Raw genomic sequence first — 26,039 nt, 5'->3', positions numbered from 1 at the left:
GTTGTACCTGAGGCAATGGAGGGTGAAGTGACTTGTTCAGTGTCATAAGGAAAGTCAGTGAAATCTGAGTCTGCAGGTGTTGAAGTGTTGTGCTATCACCAGTTACACTTCCTCACTATGAAGGATACAATTCAAAAATTCACCCATATCACTCATGGAAATTGTTTTTTTTTTTCATGATTCCCATACATTCTATAATAAATTCATTTCATGGTTTTCCCCTTTTTTTTTGCAAAGACAGCTGTTTGTTGACCCAGGTCTGCAAACTTATCACTGTCCTTTCTCTATAAATACAGACTTCTCAGCCCTCAGTAGAAAGAAGATTTAATCTGCAAGGCCATGAAGGTAATATCAACTTAATTTCTTCCATCCATTAATTACACTGCTCTACCATGACAGTAAGCTCTGCTAGCGATTGAAAATCTTTTTGTACTGCATTTGGGAGCATTATGACAAAATAAAATAATTATACGTCAAACAGTGCTAAACACACTGTCAGCTTTATATAAAATATTCCTCCTATAGCACTGTGTATGCTGTGATTAGCCTAGGGACCCTGTTAAACCTTTGATCCAGTCTGATAGAACTATCTCAACATTTTTAATGGTTGCATGATTTTGTGTTTGGTTAGATTTATTGTTTATAAGGGCAGCAGCAAAGAATACTGTAAATAATGTACACTGAAAACAGTAATTCTGGGGGAGTGTGTTTTGTACTAAATGGGAACGTGAATTTCAGTAAGGGGTCCTTTTAAAAAGGCGTGGTAGTGTTTTTAGTGCACACTAATGATTAGCACATGCTAAATGCTAGAGACGCCCATAGGAATATATGGGCATCTCTAGAATATAGTGCACACTTATTTTTAGCGCATGCTAAAAACGCTAACACACCTCTGTAAAAGGACCCCTAAATTGTCTCCACAACTGTTAGGGCTGCTGTACGTTGAAAGAAACAATGTTTTAAAACAATACTGAATGCATGACTTATGTGGCAATAAGCAAATAAAAGCATTTTGAAAGGGGAGCTGTGTTAGGGGCCCCTTTAAGAAGGTGTGGTAAGGCTACTGCATGGGAAGCGCATGACAAAAACAGCACTACTGCCGGGTGCACCCAGACGCCCTACGGTAGTTCTGCATTTTGCCAAGTGCTGTTTCCTGCGCTAGAAAATACTTTTTCTAGGGCAGGGACAGGGAGTAGGCGTGCCTGGTGGTAATCGAGCAATGCAGGCACATTGCTGTGTGCTGCCCAATTACTGCATGAGTAGCGCGTGAACCCTTACCGCCTACTAAATAGGTGGTGGTAAGGGTTCAGGCAGTAATTGTTGCGTGCTAATTTGAAAATTTGCATGTGGCCATTAATTAAAATTTGCCCATTTTAGAGCAGCTCTAAAAAGTGGCTGAACGCATAGGAAACCCACGCGCTAAAACTACCACCGGCCACTTTTTAGCCCGGCTTAGTAAAAGGACCCCTTGGTCTGGTCTAACAAAAATGACAGAGGCAGCTGGCACCTTATAGAATAACCAGTTTATTGAAACATGAGCAGAGTCCACCTTCTCAGAGGCATTTTTAATAAGCAAGTTCAATCTTCCTTCTGGAAAGCAAACCAAGAGGCTCTGTTACTAAAGTGTGATAAGCAGTCAGCATGTGAATTAGTACACTGTAACTGTTAGCATCCATGCTATCAATATATTATTGCACGGTAAGGTGACTGTACATTAACATGCCCTATGCACTTACCACATATTAATTTTTGCATCCAGTACGTGGTAAATGCAAAACTTAACTGTACTTTAGTAAAATGACCCCAAATTGTTTTGGGCACTTAAATCCTGTTATACGGTATATACAGGAGAAGAGTGGAGGAGTGGCCTAATGGTTAGTGCAGTGGACCTTGCTCCTGGGGAACTGGGTTCAATTCCCACTGCTGCCCAAAAGTTGGCAGTGGGTTAAGATCCTGGGGAACCAGGTTCAATTCCCTCTACAGCTCTGTGTGTCCCAGGGTAAGCCACTTAACCCTCCATTGCCCCAGGTACAATATACTTAGATTGTGAGCCCATCAGGGACAGTGCAGGTACTTGTATAGTACATGTAAAACACCTCAATAGAGGCAGTATATCAGATTGATAGAAACTAAACTAAGAGTGCTAAAAAGGAAGCATAAATGAAATATATAATCACAAATTTAACAAAAAAAAAACCTAGGAGTGTGTTTTTGTCTTAAAATAACAACAAAAAAGTATATTTGATGTTTCATTTATATTCCTTTGTTAACTGGATAAATGTTTGAATATCAACACTAAAATTCACAGTACGATCAGTGATTTGTCTATAATGCTTGATTATGAAGTTCAGGATCATTATATATATATATATATATATATATATATAGATATATAGATATATAGATATAGATATATATAATGATTTCTCCATAATTATTGACTTACAATAACCTAACAGACTCTTTTACTAAAGTTTAGTGTATGATAATTCCATTAGTGCAAGCTAAATGCTAGGAATCCCATAGATATAAAATGGGCTTCTTAGCATTTAGTGCACGCTGCATTTTAGTAAAAGGGCCCTAAGTCTCTCAAGTCATGAGTGTATGTCATGAAGCCTCCAGACAGAATTCTAGCTCATAAAGAGGGGCATTTTCTATGTGACGTCTAAGCCGGACTTTGGAAATATGGCCCTTTTTGAAACCACAAAATGTTTTTTTTCAAAAATACAATTTGTAACAAGGTTTTATGCTCTGTTCAAGTGATTTTTGAAAAAAATGTGTAAGTGAAAAATGTAGAAAATCAAGCCATTGGGATATAGGAGGGGCCAGCATTTTTAGCAGACTGGTCCCCAGACATCCCAGGAGAGCAATGGGGCACCCTAGATACACATCTCATAGTTGCTCCCTTATCTTGCTGAGCCCTCCAAAACCCACTATCCCCAACTGTACACCACTAAAATAGTCCTTATGGGTGAGCACCTATATGTGGGTACAGTGCATTTCTGGTGAGTTTTGTAGGGCTCACAGTTTCCACCACAATGGTAACAGGTAGGGGGAGGTATGGGCCTGGGGCCACCTGTCTACAGTGTACTGCACCCACCACTACACTACTCCAGAGCAGAAGCGGAGCCAGGTTGATGGCTGCTGCTCTAATGGACATGGCTATAACATCTGAGGCTATCAAAGAGGCTAATGAGTACTATTTTTATTCACATTTTTTGTGGGGGTGGGAGGGGGTCAGTGACCACTGGGGGAGTAAGGGGAGTCATCCCTGATTCACTCCAGTGGTCATTTAGGGCACCTTTTTTATGCCTTGCTCCATTATGGCTGTAAAATGTCAAAGTGATAGGCACACCCTAATCCCACCTTCAAAACGCCCCCAACATGTCCCCTTGTGATTTGGACACATTGCAGACGAAACACATAGATAAACGTTTGCAAAATAGGTTTCAAAAATACTAATTTGGACGTTTTGAGAAAAAATCAGTCCAAATGGTGCGTTATGACACTTTTTGGATGTTTTATTTCTTTCGAAAATGAGCTCCATAGTATTATGAACTTTGTCAACACTGTATAAAATGCAGTTGTAGAGCATTGCCAGATTAATGAAATATATACATGTAGAAAGAGGAAGAAAAGGCTCAATGATGGCAGAAGGACAAGAAGGAAGAGGAGTGCAGTGATCTGGTCAATGTCACCAACAGATGGGTATAGTCTCAGTGATTCTAATTCATGGATCCTACCTAGAGTTGCAACACAGGCAGAAAATCCTGGTTTTAGTTTCCCTTCCTACCATTGGCCTCCCACTGATCTCCCTTATCCTCTCACCTTCAGTCACTCTGCATTATAGTTCTTTCAGAGTACATCTCTACTATCAGATCATGTTGCTCCTGAAGAAGCAGTCAGTGCCTACTTACACTGCCAATGGTGACCTTGCCTCTTTTCATTGGCTTTCTATTTGGGTGAAAATCTTTCACCAGAATATAGGTGGTTAGTTGAGACACTGCAATCACACCTCAAGCATACTGTCTTATACTCATTCACTCCTTCACTGCTGCTGCTTTCAATGGCAAAAGCAGGCTTGCTTTTCTGCTTTTGGGAAAGATATGGACTGACAAGAAGGAGATGGAAGTATGGATGTGAGGGGGGGGTTAGTAACTGGATCCCTACTGGGGAAGGGTGCATGGAGGGGGGGGGGGGCAATGCATAGTTTTACATTCATGAGGATGTATAGAACTATGTTCCTATTGTCAAGAGTAACCAGTCACTGGGTGGGGAAGGGTCCTCCTTCCCTTCTCCTTTGCTATTGCCCACCCTATCCTTGTCTGATGGTCTATTTGCCAAGGTAGGTGGGGGTAGGATATGGGGTTAACAGAGAATGCTGTTAGGGAAGGCTGATTTTTGAATTCAAGAAAACTGCTACTTGGCAGCAAGGAATTGGACTGGTACTGCTATCCTGAGGTTTCTCTATGTCAGTCGCACGTATTTGGGAGGCAGGCAGGGGGTGCTGGGGAAAGATAAAGCTAAGACAAGGGTTGTTTTGGCTCCTCTAGCCTTCCCCAGCATCGAGTACTTGCCTATACTATTGTTTGTCTATTATCAATGGGAGGGGAAGGGGTTTGAAACCATCCTTGCTGCTCTTCTTACAAGAAAAAGGTACAGAGACAGTTATGTGACTTACCCTTGTAACCTTGGGCAAATCACTTAACCCTCCATTGCCCCAGGTACAAAAACTTAGGGGGTCCTTTTACTAAGGTGCTCTAATGGATTTAGAGCCCTAATGATTAGTGTGCGCTCAATAATAAGACACCCATTAAATTCCTATGGGCATCTTATCATTTAGTGTGTGCTAATCGTTAGCGCATGCTAAATCTGTTAGCACACCTTAGTAAAAGGACCCCTTAGATTGTGAGCCCTCCAGGGATAGAGAAAGTACCTGCAGATAATGTATACAGTGCTGTGTAGCTCTAGTAGCGCTATAGAACTGATTAGTGGTAGTAGTAGTAGTAATGTATGTACTGTCTGTGCCCATTTATCTGTTACTGGCTTGAAGTCTAGAGGTTGCGTGCAAGAAAAGGGCAGAATGGGGATCAGGGTACATGAGAAACCCCCTTGTCCCTCTGCTATTTCATGTTACATCCAATCTACTCCCTTTCTCAGATTCTTCTCCTCCTGCTGCTTTGGCAGCCCTGCAGCTCTTCAGAGGCTCCACAAGTCTACAAGATGGAGAGAAAATCCTTAATCAATAGCACAGGTAAATATTTTAATGTTACCTAGTTCGTTTCACTTACTGACTGTGTCTGTGATCCTAGAAGTCACTCTGCTTTTTCTCACTTAAAGTTGCTATGTGAATTTGGAATAAGCCATTTTGTCACCAAGGGCCTTATTCTATAAAGGTTATGCACCTAAAATTTATACTCCTAAATTAGGAGCATACCCCATGCTCCAAAACAGATTATGCTCCTAATTTAGGAGCATTAATTTAGGAGAGTAAATTATGCTCCTAAATTGGGAGCATTTTAGGGGGGGGGGTTTGGATCACCTTTGAGGATCTAAGGACTACTTCACGCCCTAAACGAAGCTCTGAGCCATAATGACGTCATTTTTATGCAATATTTTGCACCTATATGCCAGTATACCTGCGTAAAAGGCTTCTTATAACATTTACTTCATGCATGCATATAAGTTAGGGAGAACAATTAAGTGTGCAATTGTACATGACTTTAGAACAGGAGAGGAGTTAGAGTAGAGGGGAGCTACAATTTAGAGCTGTAGTTTTATCAAATATTCATGTATGCCTCTCCTTTACGTACATACATTTATGCCTGCTCCCAAGCACATGTAAATGTCTATAACTTCAATCTAGCTGCTATTTCTGCAGGATTTATGCTAGTATTTTAACATAGCATACAGGCTTATATCCCGCTAATACCTTACAGTTCAAAGCTGGTAACAAAGCAAAAAAGAGATCAGAACAGTCCTCTGGGATGCACAAAGGAAATAACAAAATCTAAACAGACTTATACATTACTTCATAAAATAAATTTCTGAAACAGTACAGTCTTTACCTTTTTCCTAAATATCATATAGGAATAAAATGATGAAAATATTTCGGCAAATTCCTTCCAATATCAAGCGGTCTGAAACGCCAACATTAATTCTAACAACCTTAATCTCTTTTTTTGCTTTAAGTGAAGGGAAGGAAAACAAATAAGCACAGTTGGACCTTCTAGCTCTTATAGAAACTGCAAACTGAAAATGCAAGTAAACATAGTTAGGAGCCAGACCATATAGTAATTTAAATAGAAAACAGGGCCAATTTGAATAGAATTCTAGCTTCAAAAGGCAACCAGTGAAGTTGGATATAGAAAGAACTACTATCATATTTGGTTAGACCAAAAATCAAATGAACAGTGGTATTCTGAACATGGACATGTGTGTCTTCACAAGTGTAGGTATTCCCAAGAGTGGAGAATAGGTGGATTGGAGCAGGAACAGTATGTAAGTGCATACTTTATAACAAATGTATATATTACTGGCACATACACTCAGAGATTTATATCTGCCTTGGAACAGGTGTAAATGTGTGCTCCTGCTTTCCAGTGAGGTCATTTTATAAAATCACATAGTTGCATGTATTACTTTTATACTAGACTAGCTGTTAAGCCCGTAAAAATGTGCAAGATTTCCAGATACCCTCCTCGCTGCTGCTCCCTCACCCCTCCGTGTCGGGCCCCCTGCACTGACCTGACAGTGCCTCTCACCTCCATGTGAAAGCGCTGCAGGCAGCAGCAGATCGCTGTGCTGCTGCCTGCAGCGCTTCCACACGGAGGTGAGAGGTGCTGTCAGGTCAGTGCAGGGGGCCCGATGCGGAGGAGGGCGGGAGCGGCGGCGGGGATGAGGGGGAGGGTGGAGGTTGGTGCGCGCGATGTTCGTTTCCAGGCGGCAGCGTCCGGCATTGACTCTGACTCCGTTTCCCTCTCTGTTCCGCCCTCTGACATCATCACATCTTGACGCAAGGGCGGGACAGAGAGGGAAGTCTCTACTGTGCATTTGCAGGTGAGTCGGTAACTTGCCATTTATATGTTTGATAGAGCTATCCATCTATGCCTTCACAGTCTAGGCACCTTGTTATAAAATTGTCCTTGCCATATATGAGTTTGTCCCAGTAATGTAGTTGAAGTGGAATTTGGATTAGGTGCATTAATTATAAAATATGCTCAAATGCATATAAAATTTTGTGAGGAAATTTGCATGAGGCCAGTGGTGTAGGTAGGGTGAATTGTCCCCAATTACACTATGCTGGTCATTTTCAAAGCAAATAGGTATCTAAAAAGGTCCCTCTCCCTGTCCACAGACATGGAGAGGGACCTTGGGGTGATAGTATCCGAGGATCTGAAGGTGACAAAACAATGTGACAGGCTGTAGCCAGAAGGATGCTAGGCTGTATAGAGAGAGGTGTAACCAGCAGAATGTTGATGCCCCTATACAAGTTGTTGGTGAGGCCACACCTGGAGTATTGTGTTCAGTTTTGGAGGCCGTTTCTTGCAAAAGATGTAAGAAGACTTGAAGCGGTCCAGAGGTAGGCGACAAAAATGATATGGGAATTGCACCAAAGGACATATGAGAAGAGACTGGAAGACCTGAATATGTATACCCTAGAGGAGAGGAGGAACAGGGGAAATATGATACAGATGTTCAAATACTTGAAAGGAATTAATATAGAAATACATATTTTTCAGAGAAGGGAAAATGGTAAAACTAGAGGACATGAATTGAGGTTGAGAGATAGTAGACTTAGGAGTAATGTCAGAAAATTCTTGTTCATGGAGAGGATGCCTGGAATGCCCTCCCGAGGGAGGTGGTGGTAAAGAGAACTGTGGCAGAATTCAAGGTGGCATGGGATGAACACAGGGGGATCTCTAATTAGAAAATGAATGGTATAAAAAACAAAAGGTAAAGGTTTGCATTTGTGTTTGCATGTCAAGTGGTGCTTAGATGGCAACTCTGGCTGTATCAGCTAAGGCCGGTGCTGGGTTGGCTTGTACGATCTGTGTCCTACATATAGCAATCCAGGTTAGGATGGGCTATAGAGAGCTTCAACAGAAACTCCAGTAATTAGGAACATGAGGACAGTGCCGGGCAGACTTTTACGGTCTGTGTTGTGCAATTGGCAAGGCACATTCGGATAGGTTGGAGTAGGCTTTGACCGCAACTCCAGTAGTTGGAACATAAGAACAGGACTGGGCAGACTTCTATGGTCTATGTCCCTGAAACAACAAAGGAAGACCAGGATCAAGTGTATAATATCATGATCACTGTTGATGTAATCTTGAATTGAGAATGAATGAGACTGTTGGGCAGACTGGATGGACCATTCAGGTCTTTATCTGCCGTCACTTACTTTGTTACTATGTAAAAAGGGCCAGATAGTTTTTCTTTCAAATCCGCCCAACTCGCCATAATCAAACACACGCTCAGGAAACTTCCCTTGTAAATATTTACTCTCCTACCAGGATAAAAAGTTTAATTTTTAGGATTCTTTGCAGCTAAAATAATCTCTTAAGGGTCATCAGCAGTGACATAGCCACAGAGGGAGGGGCCTTGAGGGCCTGGCCCCCCAATTTGGGTTCGAGCCCCTCCAAAACTGAGGTGCCATCTTCTACTTTGGTTGGCGAGGATCCCCAGGCACCACCAGCAGAGGCACTCCTCCAACCAAAGCCTGCTGTGTTTCCTGGGCCCTTACCACACCAGCCCCTGGTACATGCTTGTTTTTTGTTAAACTGTGCATGCACAAGGGAGGCCCACTCCTCATGCGTGCATGAAAACTGAGCATGCACATGGGTGGAGTCCTTGCATCACAATGCTAGCGGTGGCCCAGGAAGAATGCCAGGCTTTGGCTGAAAATGGGCTTCCACTTGCGGGGCTTGGGGCCACATGGGGGATCAAGTTTTATGCCCCCCCTCAAAATCTGAGGTCTGACTATGACCCTGGTCATAAGAAATAATGCCTTAGAATATTGGGGGAGTAAGATAGATATTATAGCATCATAGCATGTTAGATGAATTAACCTAATTGATTTCTTTAATTTTTCTGGTTTCTATTTGTTAATGCCTCTTCTCTTGATGTGGGCTAGTTGGCAGGGAGCCCTTACCACTACCCATTGAGGTGGCGATAAGGACTCCCACACTAACCAGGGCAGAATGCGGCGATGCACGATTACCGCTGGGTTATCATCGCTCAAGCCATTTCTGGGGGCTTTCTTTTTCCCCCGGAAATAGCGGCCGCGTTGAGCTAGCAGTAGTCCCGGAAGAGCAAGCGGGAAGCCCGCCAGGGTAGGAGTGGATAAACATGTCCTGCTGCAGTATGTGCAGCCCGTGTCACTCCTTGTGTGTATGAGACTAACAGGTTAATTACTTCTTCCATTAAAGGCCTGGTTGAAGAGCCAAGTTTTCACCTGCTTCCTGAGTGCATTCCAGAGTGTCAGAGCTACTCCGGAGAAGGCTTGCTTGCGGGTATTACAATTTATTTATATATTTAGATTTGCTCACACCTTTTTCAGTGTCTTTTGAAGAGAATGTGGTTAGGGATACTCCTTGGGAGGACCTTAGTGTTTGGAGGTGTGTGGAGGGTGACCCTGTTGGGTCCATTTCCTTTAAGGGCCTTGAGTTTTAAATTGCTCTGTATTGTACTGGTAGCCAGTGAAGTTTTTGCAAAACTGGTGTGATCTGGTCACGTCACTTGCAACCTTCTATTAGTCTTGCTGCAGCATTCTGAATCAATTGGAGCTGGTGTAGACCCTTTGTAGTCAGGCCAGTGTAGAGTGCATTACAGTAATCCAGTCTTCATGTTATCATGACATACACAACTGGGATAAGATTTGCCTTCTCAATGTAAGGAGAGAGGCAGCATAATTATCGCAAATAGTAGAAGCAGCTCTTGAAGGTTGCTTGGATTTGGGGAATAAGGGTAAGTGTTGAATCTAACTGTATTCCAATGTTTCTGACTTGTGATTTGAGGGGGAGATCATACTTGCCAAAAGAGATTTTTATGTCAGGTATGTGTCCACTTGTGTTAGAAACCCAGATAAGCTCAGTTTTACTTGAGTTCAGGCAAAGTTTGTTGTGTTTAGCCCATTCTTGAATTGATGTTGGACAGGTAATCAGTTTATTCAGGGCTGTAGGTAAGTCAGGTTCAATGGGTATGAGTAGCTGCACATCATCTGCGCAGATGTAGAACTGAGTGTCCATCAATTGAATCAGCTCGACTAGTGGCTTGAGGTAGATTTTGAATAGAATAGGTGAAATATCAAACCTTGTGGTACCCCACAGGCAAGTGCCCATGGTGGCGATGAGGTGCTGCCAAACATTATCGACTGTTATCTGTCTGATAGGATCTGAATCAAGCAAATACTGTTCCATTGGTGCATGTTACCACTTCCCTATTAGATCCAATCCGTTCCAAATTTTTGACACAAAAATTCCACTGATTGTTTCGTTTTGCATTGGCAATAATCAATTCTAATCTCAGCACAGGTTTTCAGGTCTCTTCCTAGTTGATGGAAAAAGGCAATGGTTTGCCCTTTATTAAAGAATAATTCTCTTCATCCTTTACTTCCTGAAAATTATAGACCAGTTTCAAATTTACCACTCATTTCTAAGCTGGTAGAAAAAGCGGCCTTAGAGCAAAGGATTATGTTGAAAAAACAAACAAACACTTATTACACTCCCGTTAGATTGGCTTTTACAAAGAACATAGTATTGAGACTATGCTAGTTGCTATGCTTAATGACATCTTAATAGGGGGCATGTTAATCTTGTAATTTCTTTTGAATTTGTCAGCAACGTTTCACCTTGTTGATCATCAACTTCTTGCTTATCTGAGGGATATTGGCCTTAGAGATATAGTTCTCCGCTGTTTTTCTTCTTTTCTAACAGATATATCTTTTTATTCAAAACCTAGCCATTAGAATAATAACAGGCACTAAACGATTTGATAGGGTCTCTCCTTTTCTGCATAAAGATCGTTGGCTTCTACATTAATTTTGGATGAAATTTAAAGATTTTAACATTTTAAAATGCTTTCTTTAGTCAGCTGCAACAATTATTCAGTCTTCTAACCCCATATTGTGCTACTCGTACCCTAAGATCACCCAACCAAAATTGGTTAGTTATACCATCTCTTTCTCAGGCATGACTGGATTAACCTTTAACTTAGTCTTCTTTTTTCAGCACCTGCATTATGAAATTTGCTCCCAAACCATCTTTGGTTAAAAACAGATTTGAATTCATTTAAAAAGAAGCTAAAGATGTATTTTTTGTTCTCTTTCTTTTCCAACTTTATAGACTTCCTAGGTAAAATGATAATATGATGTGATTTTAATACTTGTGATTGTTGACAATGTAAAAGTGCTTGTTTATAATTTTATTTATATTTTTGTCCTTTAGACCAGAACCACTTGAAAACTTGTTTGGATTAATTTAGTTTACTGGAATGATAGTGTATCAAAAATTGTAAATAAATACGGTGTGGAAATAGAGGCTTATGTATGCTGAGAGCATAACGGAGTTGTGATGTGTAGGAATGTGTGTATGTGGGTCTGCATGGAGGGTGTTGGTGGGGGATATGGTGGAGGAAAGGTGTCCCAGGTCTGTAGGGAAGTTGTTAATGCAGAAGAGGGTTCAGGGAACCCTACTCATATCTTCTCCCTCCTCTTAGGGCATAAGAATTATTTTTAAAGACCAGGGGCAGGAAGAATGTGAGTGGAGCACACGCACTGCACTTATCTCTAGTTGTGCTGTGCTTACTGAGTAACTTTCTGATCTTATCAAATTCTCCCCAATGCCACAGCTGCTATTTGGCATTGGGGAGAGCTTGATAAGATCAGAAAGTGGCTCAGTAAGCTAGAGATGTGCAGTATGTGTGCTCCACTCACCTTCTTATTTATTTATTTATTGCATTTGTATCCCACATTTTCCCACCTCTTTGCAGGCTCAATGTGGCTTACAATACATGAAAGGTGGAAATATTAGAAAATAAACATTTAGTGTTTCAGAAGGATCTTAGTCTTTAAAGGGCCCAAAAGCTGGTCTGTAGGCTATGCCTATTTCAGCCTGGGGCAGGTTTGGATGCCCTGTGGTATGAGGGTCCAGCACAGCTGCCCTAGCTGTAACCCCCTAATGCTGGCCCTGCCCAATGTGGCCCAGAAGCAGGTAAAGTGCTTAAGTGCTTCAGCTCAGGCTGCTGCAGGGACAGTCTTATGGTATGAGCCACAAGATCTCATGGCTCTTATCATGAAACCTGAGAGTCTCTGAGACCCTCAGCAAAAGGAAATGAGGCTCTTTAGCACTTTACTTGCAGCCAGGCTGCATGGGGACAGAGTTTGATGATGAGACTGGTAGGTGGCATGGCAGCACAGCTAGAGATAAATGCAGAGAGTGTGCTGTGCTCCCTCCTTTTAGTACCGTCATCACTGCCTCACCTGTGTTAGTGTAGCAGCAGGTGGCCCCTATCAGCTTTTTGCCAGGCTGCTCAGTGGTAGCTATACCCTTGTATGACAGTGGAGGTGTAAGTGTGGGTGGCTACTTTCTGGTGGGCGTCATTTAAAAAAAGGCAGATATGTGCATAAGTGTCCTTTATGAAATAGGTCTTGTATGCACTTCTGCCACGCAAGGTAGGCACCCTTCTATAAAATTATTTTCCGCACTGTTAAGCAATGGTGTGCTGAAGCTGGCTCAGACTGGCTTGCAAGAGCTGGTTGTTAATTTTTGTAGCATTTTGCGAACCGGTTGTTGAAGCAGGTCGAGCCGGTTTGCCTCTCCTCCCCCTGAGCCTCAGGGTCCCAGCACATACCTGAAGGCAGCCACCCTGGTGGTCTACTGGATCCACAGTCTTTCCTGCCCGCAGCCGGTGCTGACCCTCCTGCTGTTGCATCGCTCTTTTAAAATGGCTGCCAAGACTTCCAGCAGCGGCCTCGCGAGACTGCCGCTGATGTCTTGCGAGGCCGCCCTTGTAAGTCTCGGCAGGGCTATACCCGGGGAGAGAGCCTGTTGTTAAAAATTTACCAGCACACCACTGCTGTTAAGGGTATTGAGATTTTGAGATGTTGCTTTTATAAACAGACAAATGAAAACAGATAAAACTAAGGGTCACCTTTCTTAGGGAAGTATTTGTGATACATAAATGTAGCTTTAGAAAAAAATTCTTTGCTTTCTCTGCTTTTGCATGGTTAGAAAATCAAGATTATCCCCTAGACTGTGAGGTCTTCCAGAAGAGAGGGTACATAACTGATGGTGTCTATGTAATATACCCCAGAGGTCCAAACTGGCCTGTTCCCGTCTACTGTGACATGAGTAATGATGGAGGCGGATGGACAGTAAGTAGCAGGGGTTACTTTTCTCTTCTTCCCCTCTCCTATAATCCTCTCTCACATCCCTTCTACCTTTCTGTCCCTCACCTTTTGTCTCCAATTTTGTCATCTTCCTATGGGGCTGGGGATGTAATATTCTAACTGATTTCCATGGTAAATAGGTGTTTACCCATGGAAAAAGCCCTTTTAAATATTGACCAAGGCTCTCAGCAGGAAAAATATACACGACTGCTGAAAGTGCACATACTTTTCCCTACAGAAAAAACAGGCAGGGGGGGCGTGTCTCAAGATGGCTGCATGTTGAGAGCTCTTGGTGGAACTCTCCCGTAGCTTGCTGAAATTACCTCTTTATTTGTAAAAGAAAAATGCCTCATATTAAGCGTAAGGGGAAGCTTAAGGTAGTTTCCTCGACTGCCGGGACGTCCTCACCTATTCAGCAAACGATCGAGAAGTACACCTTGAAGCCACCTACCTTAGCTTCCGAGAGGGGCCCTGCGTTCCCTGTTGGTGAAGACTCCCTCGGGGATTTGAGGCTTGAAATTTCACTCTCCCCTCCGGATTTTCATCCACCGCCGCTCCCCGAAGAGTGTATCTCCTGGCGCGACCGACTTGACCCGAGGAGCGGGAGAGACAAGGTCGGAGGGAGGCCCGATACTGAGAGAATATCGGGTAGAGCATAGCGCTCCAATGAGGAAATCGGCTGCGGTGACCCTCGAGAGCATTTGGGCGGCTCTGCAGAGGGTGGACGCTACGGTGGCCAATTCGGCAAAAGAGATAAAAGATCTTGTAAGTACTGTTGAAAACCTTTCCCTTTCATTTAACACCACGAAACAAGAAACTAAAGAACAATTAGGAGCTCTTAAGCAGGACGTTGCTAAATTAAATGAAGTTACGACTACAATTGTAAAAGATAATACTTCCATGCAACGTAGGTTAGAGATGATGGAAAATTACAATCTGAGGCTCAATCTAAGACTATTGAATTTCCCGAAGGAATTTGGAATTACTCCATTGGATGCTTTTAAGCTTTACTTACAGGAGGTTTTAAATTTTTCCCCGGAAACCATTCCACCATTGAATAAAGTATACTATATACCAATTAAAAAGCCTCCTGAAACTTCTCTTCCAGTAATTCCACTTGAAGAGCCAGGATTGAATATATCTGAATTATTAGAAACAACTTTGGACTCAAACTCTGAAAGAGCGACCCTAATTGCATCGTTCATTTTTCAACAAGATCTGGATGCGGTGATGCGTATATATTTTAAGAAAATGCAGACTCTGTTCAGGGGAAAGAGGGTTTGGATATATCCCGATATTACAAAGCAGACCCAAGAAAGGAGGAAGCTGTTCCTAGTAATGAGAACAGAAGTAACATCTTTAGGGGCCTCCTTTTACCTTAATTTTCCTTGTAAATGTGTTATTAAATATTTGGGTCTTAAGTATAATTTTTACCAGCCTGAACAGCTGAAGGCATTTATAAATATGAAGAAACTTGGTAAACCGTAGGTCTTGATGAATAAATAATTGTTAATAAGCTAGGTATACATGCTAAGCATATTACCTATTTAACTTTGTTCTACTTTGTTGTAGTCTTCATATTTGCTTAGATAACCCCCCCACCAATTTGTGGTCTAAAGAAGATAATTTTGTTTCTTCTGGAAAAAATGTTCTACTTAAATTTAAATTTTCCTTTCTGTATTGCTTATTCAAATGTAACTATATTGTTAATTTGATTAAAAATTAATAAAGATATATTTAAAAAAAATGAAAAACAGGCAGCACCAGAGGCAGGATTATATTGATCCCAAAAAAGCAAAGTCAGTGATTTCATTTTAAAATCCTTATGTCAGGTTTTCAAGGACTTAACCAGTATTCTTTGTACCTAAAAAATCCCAGTAGCAGCAGCAGCAGGCTTCTCAGAATTGAATGGAAATATCACAGGAGTATCACTTTGAAGATCAGCTTACAGGTTCCTGTGTCCTGTATGTATCTTTTGGCCTGCATGCACTGCCACCTGACTGAAAATTACCTTCCTCAATCTATAAGTAGGTCACAGGTGCAAAGAAATGAAAGAAACAATGAGTTCACTCCAGGAAAATAAAACAGAGACAAAAACCTATTTTTGTAAACTGTTTCACATTCTGTTCTAGGTGTTCCAGAAGCGATTTGATGGTTCCACTGATTTCCACCTGGACTGGCACCATTACAAGGATGGATTTGGGCAGGCAGACAAAGAATACTGGTTAGGTGAGACTCAGAATTTTGTTTCAGTCTTTCAGGGTACGGTGATACAGAAAGGGATTAAAGTGTTCATAGGTATAGTTTGGGTTGGGAATGAGAGGCAGCTCCCCCCCCCCCCCCCCCAATGCTATGGGTGCTAATGCTGCATTGGTCTCCCTGACCCTACTGCCAATAAGACATTTTTACCCTTTTCTCTCACCCCTGCTCTAACAAATAAGCAAGAAAAATACACCTATGGTTCCTCAAATAATGAGTTGGCTTCTGACCACTGACCCTTGCGGGTGCAGGAACTATTAATTAGTGAGGAAGAGAGAAGAGAGGCTGGAGTGATGAGATCAGCAACCAGAAGTTTGTATCTGTATAGTTACACATCTGATTCTTGTTTCTAAACAGAGGTTCCTTTTTGGAGAAGTAAATGTTCTGCAGTCCAGGGAAAAACTTAAAATCTGAACACTCACAGGCAAAAAGAGGAGGCTGACCCTACCCCCTCCAAAATATCAATGTTTGTGGTTGAGTGTATATGGTTCTCCTAGAAATAATCGATGGGTGTGCAGGGAGCAGGAAAAGGATGTCCCTGCCATTCTCCAGAAATAATCATGCAAAGTCACTTCTGCCAAAATCTTCCCATTCTCCTTCATCTCTGGGCTTGCTTCTTCTATCATATTCTTCATCCACTGGAACAGCAGCTGTAATAGTAGAGCTGTAGAAAGTTGTGCATAACCTCGGAAGTGGTGTGTGGTTAGAGACAAAGCAGAATTTCCGTCCCTTTTTTTTTTGGGGGGGGGGGGGGGGGGGAGCAGGGTACCATGGAAATAAAACTTTTTACAGTGTTATTATACACCTACTAATTCTGTAGCTGACAACAGACCAGATGAAAGCAGAATAGCAACGGCAACACTCTAGTGCCTATCAAAATTTGGAACCAGAGGCAGTTGCTTATGTTGCTTTTACCTAATTCCAGACCTGCTGCAGTCCAGCCTTCTTACTAGGAAATTTGTGTTGTTAGAAAAAGATTATGAATCCCAGCATGTTTTGTGACTGGAGATTTAAAACCTGAGATGATGTGAGGTTAATTGGTGAATAGGAAGCTTTGTGACATTAAAATGGACTGTTTTCCAGGTCTAGAGAACCTTCGGCTAATGACACTGAAGAAGAAATACAAGTTACGAGTGGACCTGATAACATCTGATAACCAGGTGTCTGTTGAATATGCAGCATTTTCCCTGTCCCCCTATGCTATCAATGAAGAGGAGGACAATTATACACTGTATGTCTCTGGCTTCCAGGGTGGAGAAGCAGGTAAAATCTGTTTGATATGGAACATAATATCACATATTTTCTGTTCCAAGCAGAAAGAGCTATATTTCTGACTCTGTTAGAACAGAACTGTCAAGTTATCCAGTTCCAGGAGGGACACTTTTTAGCCAGTTCTGATTTTGAACTTAAAGCACAAAACAGTGTAAATTTTGAGCTCCTGATTCTGATCAAATGAATACTGCAGGCCCTATAACGTATCAATATGGAGCTGTCAGAAATCCAGGACTGGTGTAAGATCTCTCTCCTGGAAATGGGCAACTTGGCATCTTTGTTATAAGCAAAGCTCTGCATCAAGGACTGTCCTATGAAGAGAGAGTGCTGTGTTACTGAATTTCTTCTATATGCTGAGAGAGCTGTGTCATTAACTGCTTTACATAGTCAAAAAGCTTTGCACAGTTAACCCAATAAGAGGAGTGTGGATCATTGACTGCTTTGCAATAAAGTATGAGTTTGCATTATCATTGCTTGACCACTAAGGGGATAATTTCATAACAGACTACATCTTAAGTAGAGGAGTGTGGTAGCCGTGTTAGTCCACTCTTAAGGTTATCAATAGAAATCAAACAAAATAAAACATGGAAAAGAAAATAAGATACCTTTTTTATTGGACATAACTTAATAGATTTCTTGATTAGCTTTCGAAGGTTGCCCTTCTTCGTCAGATCGGAAATAAGCAAATGTGCTAGCTGACAGTGTATATAAGTGAAAACATTCAAGCATTATTATGACAGTCTGACAGGGTGGGAGGATGGGGGTGGGTCGGAGGTATGCATGGGGACATCAAAGCATATCATTGATATTCTAACAGGATGGGTGTGGATAGGTGAGGGGTGGGGTGATCAACAGAGACATACAGCTTTATGGTTTATAATGGGCCAGGAACCCCAGATCCTTGTTAAGTCCTTTCTGTTGGGTGTTAAAATATTCAATCATTCTGACTTCAAAGGTCTTACGTTCTTGTATGGTTTTAAAGTTACCTTTCAGTATTCTCACTGTGAAATCACTGGTACAGTGTCCTGGTTCTGTGAAGTGCTGTCCCACCGGGGTGGGGGCCCTACTGGCTGTATTGTTCATGTGACGTCTATGTAAATTGAATCTTGTCTTAAGCATCTGGCCTGTTTCTCCAATATAGCATCCTTCGTTACATTTTTTACACTGAATGATATATACCACATTGGAAGATGAGCAAGTGAAAGATCCCTTTATGTTGAATATCTTTCCTTTGTGGATAACTGTGGGGTCCTGTGAAATATTTTGGCATAGTTTGCAACTGGAGGGTGAAGAAACTCTGAAACAATTTTATTCTGCCTTCAATACGTACCATCCTACAATCAGATTCAAAATTGACTACTCCCCAGAAAAAGTAAATATTTTGGACACCACGGTCTCAATCAGTGATGGCTGTATACAAACATCTATATACAAGAAACCCACAGACAGATGCAGCTACCTCCACAACTCCAGCTTCCATCCTTCACATACAAAAAGATCCATCATTTACAGCCAAGCCACAAGATACCACCGTATCTGCTCTGACCCAGGGGACAGAGACAGAAACCTTAAAAGCCTGACTGCATCCTTCAAACAGAAAGGCTACAACCCCAAAATAATCTCCAAGAATATTGCCTCCTCCCTCAAAACACCTAGGGAGAATCTGCTACAGTACAAGGAGAAAAAATCCACAGACAGAATCCCCCTTGTAGTGACATACAATCCAGAGCTGGAAAAACTGAGGAAAATCATAAGAGATCTACAACCTATACTCCAGGAGGATGAATTACTGAAAGAGATATTCCCATCCCCACCAGTACTGGCCTTCCGACAGCCACCCAACTTAAAACACAAGCTAATCAGAAGTAAACTTCCATCACAGACTGAAAAGGAACAGAAGGGCACACGTCCCTGTAATTTATCCAGTTGCAAACTATGCCAAAATATTTCACAGGACCCCACAGTTATCCACAAAGGAAAGATATTCAACATAAAGGGATCTTTCACTTGCTCATCTTCCAATGTGGTATATATCATTCAGTGTAAAAAATGTAACGAAGGATGCTATATTGGAGAAACAGGCCAGATGCTTAAGACAAGATTCAATTTACATAGACAGCACATGAACAATACAGCCAGTAGGGCCCCCACCCCGGTGGGACAGCACTTCACAGAACCAGGACACTGTACCAGTGATTTCACAGTGAGAATACTGAAAGGTAACTTTAAAACCATACAAGAACGTAAGACCTTTGAAGTCAGAATGATTGAATATTTTAACACCCAACAGAAAGGACTTAACAAGGATCTGGGGTTCCTGGGCCATTATAAACCATAAAGCTGTATGTCTCTGTTGATCACCCCACCCCTCACCTATCCACACCCATCCTGTTAGAATATCAATGATATGCTTTGATGTCCCCATGCATACTTCCGACCCACCCCCATCCTCCCACCCTGTCAGACTGTCATAATAATGCTTGAATGTTTTCACTTATATACACTGTCAGCTAGCACATTTGCTTATTTCCGATCTGACGAAGGGCAACCTTCGAAAGCTAATCAAGAAATGTATTAAGTTATGTCCAATAAAAAAGGTATCTTATTTTCTTTTCCATGTTTTATTTTGTTTGATTTCTATTGATAACAGACTGCCTATGTGAAATGTCCAAATTGGCACCTATGTTATGCTTATTTTATAAAGAAAATAACAGGCTCCTAGTGGTGGCACAATTATAATAAAAACCTCCAAAATAACCCCACCTATAAATCAAAAACAAAATTATCTTTCAAAAATCTAATATAGAGAGTACAGACCATCAAATTTATGAAGCGCAAGATCTGGTATTCACAGCATAGTCACTTTCAATATCATCATCAGTCCCAATCTCTCAGATTCTAGGGTCAATATTCAAAGTGATTTAACCTGCCAGAAATGGCTCCTGACCAATTAAATTGCTTGTTTGGGGCTATCCATTAATATTCAGCGGTACTTAACCAGACCTCTTCCGTGAAAGTACTGCTGCAGAAAAGCCGTGGGATGCAGCGTTCAATGAGTATGCAAATTACTGCCACATTAAAATTGCAGCAGTAATCCACAGCTCATTGCTGAATGTTTATTTATTACATTTGTACCCCATGCTTTCCCACATACAGCAGGCTCAATGTGGCTTACATAGTAAAAAAAAAAAAAGAAGCATTACAAAGGACATGTAAGAAGAATATTATAAACTGATAAACACAGTGGCAACAATGCCCAAGAATATATGAATTGGAATAGGGAAGGTATACAAGGATAGGATAGGAAAAGTAAAGTGGAAGGAGATTGGGAGGGATATGGTAAAAAGGATGGAGAGGAAAAGATTGGAGATTGAGTATAAGGGGATTTGAAAATATGGTGAGAGGTATAATTGGTGTCATCGTCAGAGCAGGAGTATTGTAGGTGGGTTGGTCCATTAGGGTAAGCTTGCTTGAAAAAAATGGGACTTTAACATCATTGTATGGACCTTGAAGTATATTCTCTCTTTGATGGGGAGCCAGTGAAGCTTCTCTCGGAGGGGTGATGCGCTTTCAAATCTTGACTTGCCAAAGATAAGTCTGGCTGCTGTGTTCTGGGCAGTCTGAAGACTTTTCAGGACTTGGGTTTTACAACCTAGGAAAACACTGTTGCAGTAATCGATATGGGTGATGACTGTGGATTGAACCAGGTTCCAGAAAGTGTTCAGGGGAAGATAAGATTTTACTCGCTTCAGAATCCACATCATATTGAACATTTTTTTTCGTGGTGAGCTTAGCGTGGTTATCGAAGGATAAGTGGCTATCTATCATAACTCCAAGGATCTTTAGGCTATTGGAGATGGGGAGAGTTACAGTGGTGGAAATAAGTATTTGATCCCTTGCTGATTTTGTAAGTTTGCCCACTGACAAAGACATGAGCAGCCCATAATTGAAGGGTAGGTTATTGGTAACAGTGAGAGATAGCACATCACAAATTAAATCCGGAAAATCACATTGTGGAAAGTATATGAATTTATTTGCATTCTGCAGAGGGAAATAAGTATTTGATCCCCCACCAACCAGTAAGAGATCTGGCCCCTACAGACCAGGTAGATGCTCCAAATCAACTCGTTACCTGCATGACAGACAGCTGTCGGCAATGGTCACCTGTATGAAAGACACCTGTCCACAGACTCAGTGAATCAGTCAGACTCTAACCTCTACAAAATGGCCAAGAGCAAGGAGCTGTCTAAGGATGTCAGGGACAAGATCATACACCTGCACAAGGCTGGAATGGGCTACAAAACCATCAGTAAGACGCTGGGCGAGAAGGAGACAACTGTTGGTGCCATAGTAAGAAAATGGAAGAAGTACAAAATGACTGTCAATCGACAAAGATCTGGGGCTCCACGCAAAATCTCACCTCGTGGGGTATCCTTGATCATGAGGAAGGTTAGAAATCAGCCTACAACTACAAGGGGGGAACTTGTCAATGATCTCAAGGCAGCTGGGACCACTGTCACCACGAAAACCATTGGTAACACATTACGACATAACGGATTGCAATCCTGCAGTGCCCGCAAGGTCCCCCTGCTCCGGAAGGCACATGTGACGGCCCGTCTGAAGTTTGCCAGTGAACACCTGGATGATGCCAAGAGTGATTGGGAGAAGGTGCTGTGGTCAGATGAGACAAAAATTGAGCTCTTTGGCATGAACTCAACTCGCCGTGTTTGGAGGAAGAGAAATGCTGCCTATGACCCAAAGAACACCGTCCCCACTGTCAAGCATGGAGGTGGAAATGTTATGTTTTGGGGGTGTTTCTCTGCTAAGGGCACAGGACTACTTCACCGCATCAATGGGAGAATGGATGGGGCCATGTACCGTACAATTCTGAGTGACAACCTCCTTCCCTCCGCCAGGGCCTTAAAAATGGGTCGTGGCTGGGTCTTCCAGCACGACAATGACCCAAAACATACAGCCAAGGCAACAAAGGAGTGGCTCAGGAAGAAGCACATTAGGGTCATGGAGTGGCCTAGCCAGTCACCAGACCTTAATCCCATTGAAAACTTATGGAGGGAGCTGAAGCTGCGAGTTGCCAAGCGACAGCCCAGAACTCTTAATGATTTAGAGATGATCTGCAAAGAGGAGTGGACCAAAATTCCTCCTGACATGTGTGCAAACCTCATCATCAACTACAGAAGACGTCTGACCGCTGTGCTTGCCAACAAGGGTTTTGCCACCAAGTATTAGGTCTTGTTTGCCAGAGGGATTAAATACTTATTTCCCTCTGCAGAATGCAAATAAATTCATATACTTTCCACAATGTGATTTTCCGGATTTAATTTGTGATGTGCTATCTCTCACTGTTACCAATAACCTACCCTTCAATTATGGGCTGCTCATGTCTTTGTCAGTGGGCAAACTTACAAAATCAGCAAGGGATCAAATACTTATTTCCACCACTGTACATCTGGGGTATTGAGAGTAGCCGGGAGAAGTGGGGAGTATTGAGATGAAAGGACTAGACATTGAGTTTTTTCTTTATTTAATTTCATCTTGAAGGCATTAGCCCAGGAGGTTATGGTGGGCATGCCAGTATTGATTTTAGCGGAAATGTCAGATAAATTTGATTTAAAGGGGATAAGTATGGTGGCATCATCAGCGTATTTAAAGGGATTAAGGTCATGTTTAACTAATAATGTCACCCTTTTTTTCAGTTTATGAACAGTGATTTGCTCACGCACTGACAGGAAGGGTGATGTTAAAAAAACAAAAACAAAAAAAACCAAACATTCCCTCCAAACGTACTGTAGTGACCCCCTACCCACTTTCAAGATTTCCCTGGTAGTCCAGTGCCCACCCCTCCCCCACACCCACTTTACATTTTCCTGGCAGTATAGTGGCCTACCCCTGACCCCAACCCCAATCCTAAACCCTTTCCTGAAATAAAAGAAATTAAATCCCTGGAGTCTAATGGCACCTACTGTTTCCCTGAAAGACACTGACTCCGATCCCAACCCTGACCCCAGCCTACCCTGCCATACCTTAGAAGAGAGGCAGGAGCAATCCCACTCACTCTTGCCCCCAGCACTGCCATCTTCAACAATGGCAGCGCATTACCCTGTGTGGTACATCCTGGGGATGCACTGGGTGGGGCCTGTCTTTCATATAAGGGAATTCTTCCTTATATGGCAGCAGTTCCCGAATGGTGCATCCCCAGAATGCACCACGCAGGGTGCTGCTATTTTTCAAGATGGAGGCATTGGGGGCAGGAGCAAGTGTGATCACTGATACCTCTCTTCTAAGGTACGGATGGGGTGGGCTGGGGGGTGTCAGGGGGTACCACTAGTCACCAGGAATTAAATTGTTTTTGGACGAAAGGGGTATGGGTTGGATTGGGGAGGGGTGGGGTGGGCACTAGACTACCAAGGAAATATGAACTGCAAGCGAGAGGGAGGGGGGCTGGATTGTGAGGGGAGCCTCTAGACCACAAGGGGGGCTGATGCAGGGATCCAGGGCAGAGTGGTCGGGTTAGGGAGAGAGAGAGGGTACTTGTAGACAACCATTCCTCTCAACCAACCCTTCATGGCATTATTTTTTTCTGTGGTAGTAACATGGGCAAAGCTTTTTTTTTTTGCATACCACAGGGTAGCAAATGCACCGCATGTACATTCATCTAAATGCAATTGCGGTCAGGGTTTCCGTGCAAGTTAACACTCATGCTGAAACCCTTTCTGCATTGCCATCCCACAGTAAAACTGAGGTAAACCCACGGTAACCATGCAGGAAGTTTTCTTCATTGGCCCCTGAGTGTCTGGCTTTTAGAAGAGTAGTGCTCTGTCCGACACTGTCCAGTTCACACAAAGTGCTACTTCCTACTGTAAGTAATGTGTCACCAACTGACCATAGTAAGATTCCTCACCATCACTCCTTTGCAGGTGATTCCTTCTCTTCCCACAGTGGGCAGCCATTCTCTACCTTTGACAGAGACAATGATGGCCATATTCAGAACTGTGCCGAGTACAGCCATGGGGGCTTCTGGTACCATTCGAATGGCTGCTTCAGTGCCAATCTGAATGGCTGCTACAGGAATCATCAGATGGGCTGCAGTGGTATCCTTCAAAATAGCATCAGTTGGGAATCCTGGAATACCAACAGCACCATTTCATTTAGTCAAATGAAGATTAAAGCCACTTCAGGCAGTGACAGTGGGAAAACAAGAAGCCAAGATCCTGAAAACATACCATAGATATAAAGAATAGCTGATGTTAGGATCCTAAACAGTGTTCTGGAGCTGATTAATTTTCAACAAAGATCCTTAAGTCTCTACTGATCAATCAGTACTGACTGCACATATATCTATAGCTATCTACTATCTCATCTATCTACTTGGTGTCCTGAAAAATAACCCCAAAACAAATGTACTATTATTACAAAATGATTACTATTATTGACAGATGTGACAGGAATATGTAAAAACTAGATGATCCCTGTTTTCAAAATGATGTTAATCAGGAAGTGACCATTAAGACCTGTTTTAGCATAATGGCATTTAGCTAAGATAAAGTTGTGATTAAACTTTTGCAACAGAATGAGGCATACAGCACAAAGCGTTTGCTAAGGGAGTTTCCTAATAAAAGCTGGACTAATGTATTTTCAACAGTCATACTAAACGTTTAAATAATTGCAAACTATTTTGAAACTATGTAAGGGGTCCCATTTTTTCCAGACACCATATATATGTAAAGCTTCTGAATATGGAACTTATACTGTCATTCTTTCCTTAATTGTGTAATAAATGTAAATGACTTGCATTCTATTCCAAGTTTAATAAAGATCTGCTATTGATAGTTTTTTCCTTCAAATTTTATCTGTTACACACACAAACCATCATAAAAGTGAAATGATGAAATGAGCTGTTTAATATTACATGACTCATGATGCCACTGGACAGTATGTCCCTGGGAGATAAAAATTCTGTCTGGGTGAATGTATTTGTAGGTGCTGATTTCTCCCTAGGGAAGGTATTGATTCCTGTTAGGAGAATGACAATTCCTCCTTGTTAGTAACTTGAAGATTCAACTGTTCTTACCCATCCACTTATTCCTGTTTGTGCCCACTCACTCAATATTATCGTAAGGACAAATTATATAGGGGTCAATATTCAAAGCGATTTAACTGGCCCATAACACCTCCTTGCTGGTTAAATTGTTTGTGCAAAGTTATCTGCTGCTGAATATCACCACAGATCGATAAAGTGAAAGCTTGCTACTTTGTGGGTGGTTTGTGGGTGGAATTGGCATTTATGTGGTTAAGTGCTGATATTCAACATTTAACTGCCAAAGCGGCCATATCAGATTGCATAAAAGTCAGTCCTATCTTTATGCGGTGTCGCTTATGCTGAATATTGCACTTAACCGCATAAGAAATAGCTGGCCACATAAATGCCCCAGCTTCTTCCAAAAATTTGTGAATGATGTCTTCTGGAACCTGCTACAGAGCTATGTTTTGGTTTACTTAGACCACATAATAGTGATATATTCCAAAATGCTTGCTCAACACCGGGACCAAATAAAACAGGTCCTCTACGCTAAGCTGGAGAAGTGCACTTTTGAATGGAACAAGTTGCCTTTTCTAGGTTATATCATATCTGATAAGGGCCTTAAAATGGATCCCGCTAAACTACCTGCCATCCAAGAATAGACGTGCCCCAATTCCAAGCTCGCAGAACACTGGATTTCATATATCAAACATACTGGTGGCCACAGATGAATAAGGATGTACATGACTTCATGACCTCTTGCCCTGTCCGTGCATGTCACAAGCCTTCCCATTTGCACCCACACAATTATCTCTCTACTGCCAAACATTGTGCCAAAGCCCTACAAATGTACACTCACCACACCATACAAGTACTTACCCTGTATCAACTATAATTATGAACTCAAAAATACCAACATTCTAGAACAGCAAGACACTTCCAGTTAAGAGAACAAGCCAACCTGTTACACAGAACCTACATGTTAACAGACTCTTTAGCCTTGGTTGAACATAGAAAACACTGGCCATCACCTAATAAAGAAGAGGAAACAATAAATTAGAATTATGCAGACAAAAAGTG

At 42.0% G+C, this 26,039-nt stretch overlaps 1 protein-coding gene across 1 annotated transcript; it reads left to right on the top strand.

Moving 5' to 3' along the window:
• The first annotated feature begins 293 nt into the window (after window positions 1-293).
• Window positions 294-24,771, top strand: LOC115474110 (microfibril-associated glycoprotein 4-like). The gene is made up of 6 exons (XM_030209437.1): window positions 294-345; window positions 5,161-5,254; window positions 13,233-13,375; window positions 15,523-15,619; window positions 16,733-16,912; window positions 23,857-24,771. Exons 1-6 carry the CDS (start codon window positions 340-342, stop codon window positions 24,165-24,167), a joined length of 831 nt encoding a protein of 276 aa, XP_030065297.1. The 5' UTR covers window positions 294-339; the 3' UTR covers window positions 24,168-24,771.
• Window positions 24,772-26,039: the final 1,268 nt, after the last annotated feature.

Source organism: Microcaecilia unicolor, chromosome 7 (assembly GCF_901765095.1).
Source record: "Microcaecilia unicolor chromosome 7, aMicUni1.1, whole genome shotgun sequence".
In the NCBI taxonomy this organism is placed as follows: domain Eukaryota; kingdom Metazoa; phylum Chordata; class Amphibia; order Gymnophiona; family Siphonopidae; genus Microcaecilia; species Microcaecilia unicolor.
This window is presented reverse-complemented; position numbering and strand designations above follow the sequence as displayed.

Bases quoted from the DNA above. Each gene is read 5' to 3' on its own strand.
- LOC115474110 (XM_030209437.1), top strand. The intron at 5,255-13,232 runs GTAAATATTTTA...TTGCATGGTTAG, and splicing joins ATCCTTAATCAATAGCACAG to AAAATCAAGATTATCCCCTA. The intron at 16,913-23,856 runs GTAAAATCTGTT...ACTCCTTTGCAG, and splicing joins CTTCCAGGGTGGAGAAGCAG to GTGATTCCTTCTCTTCCCAC.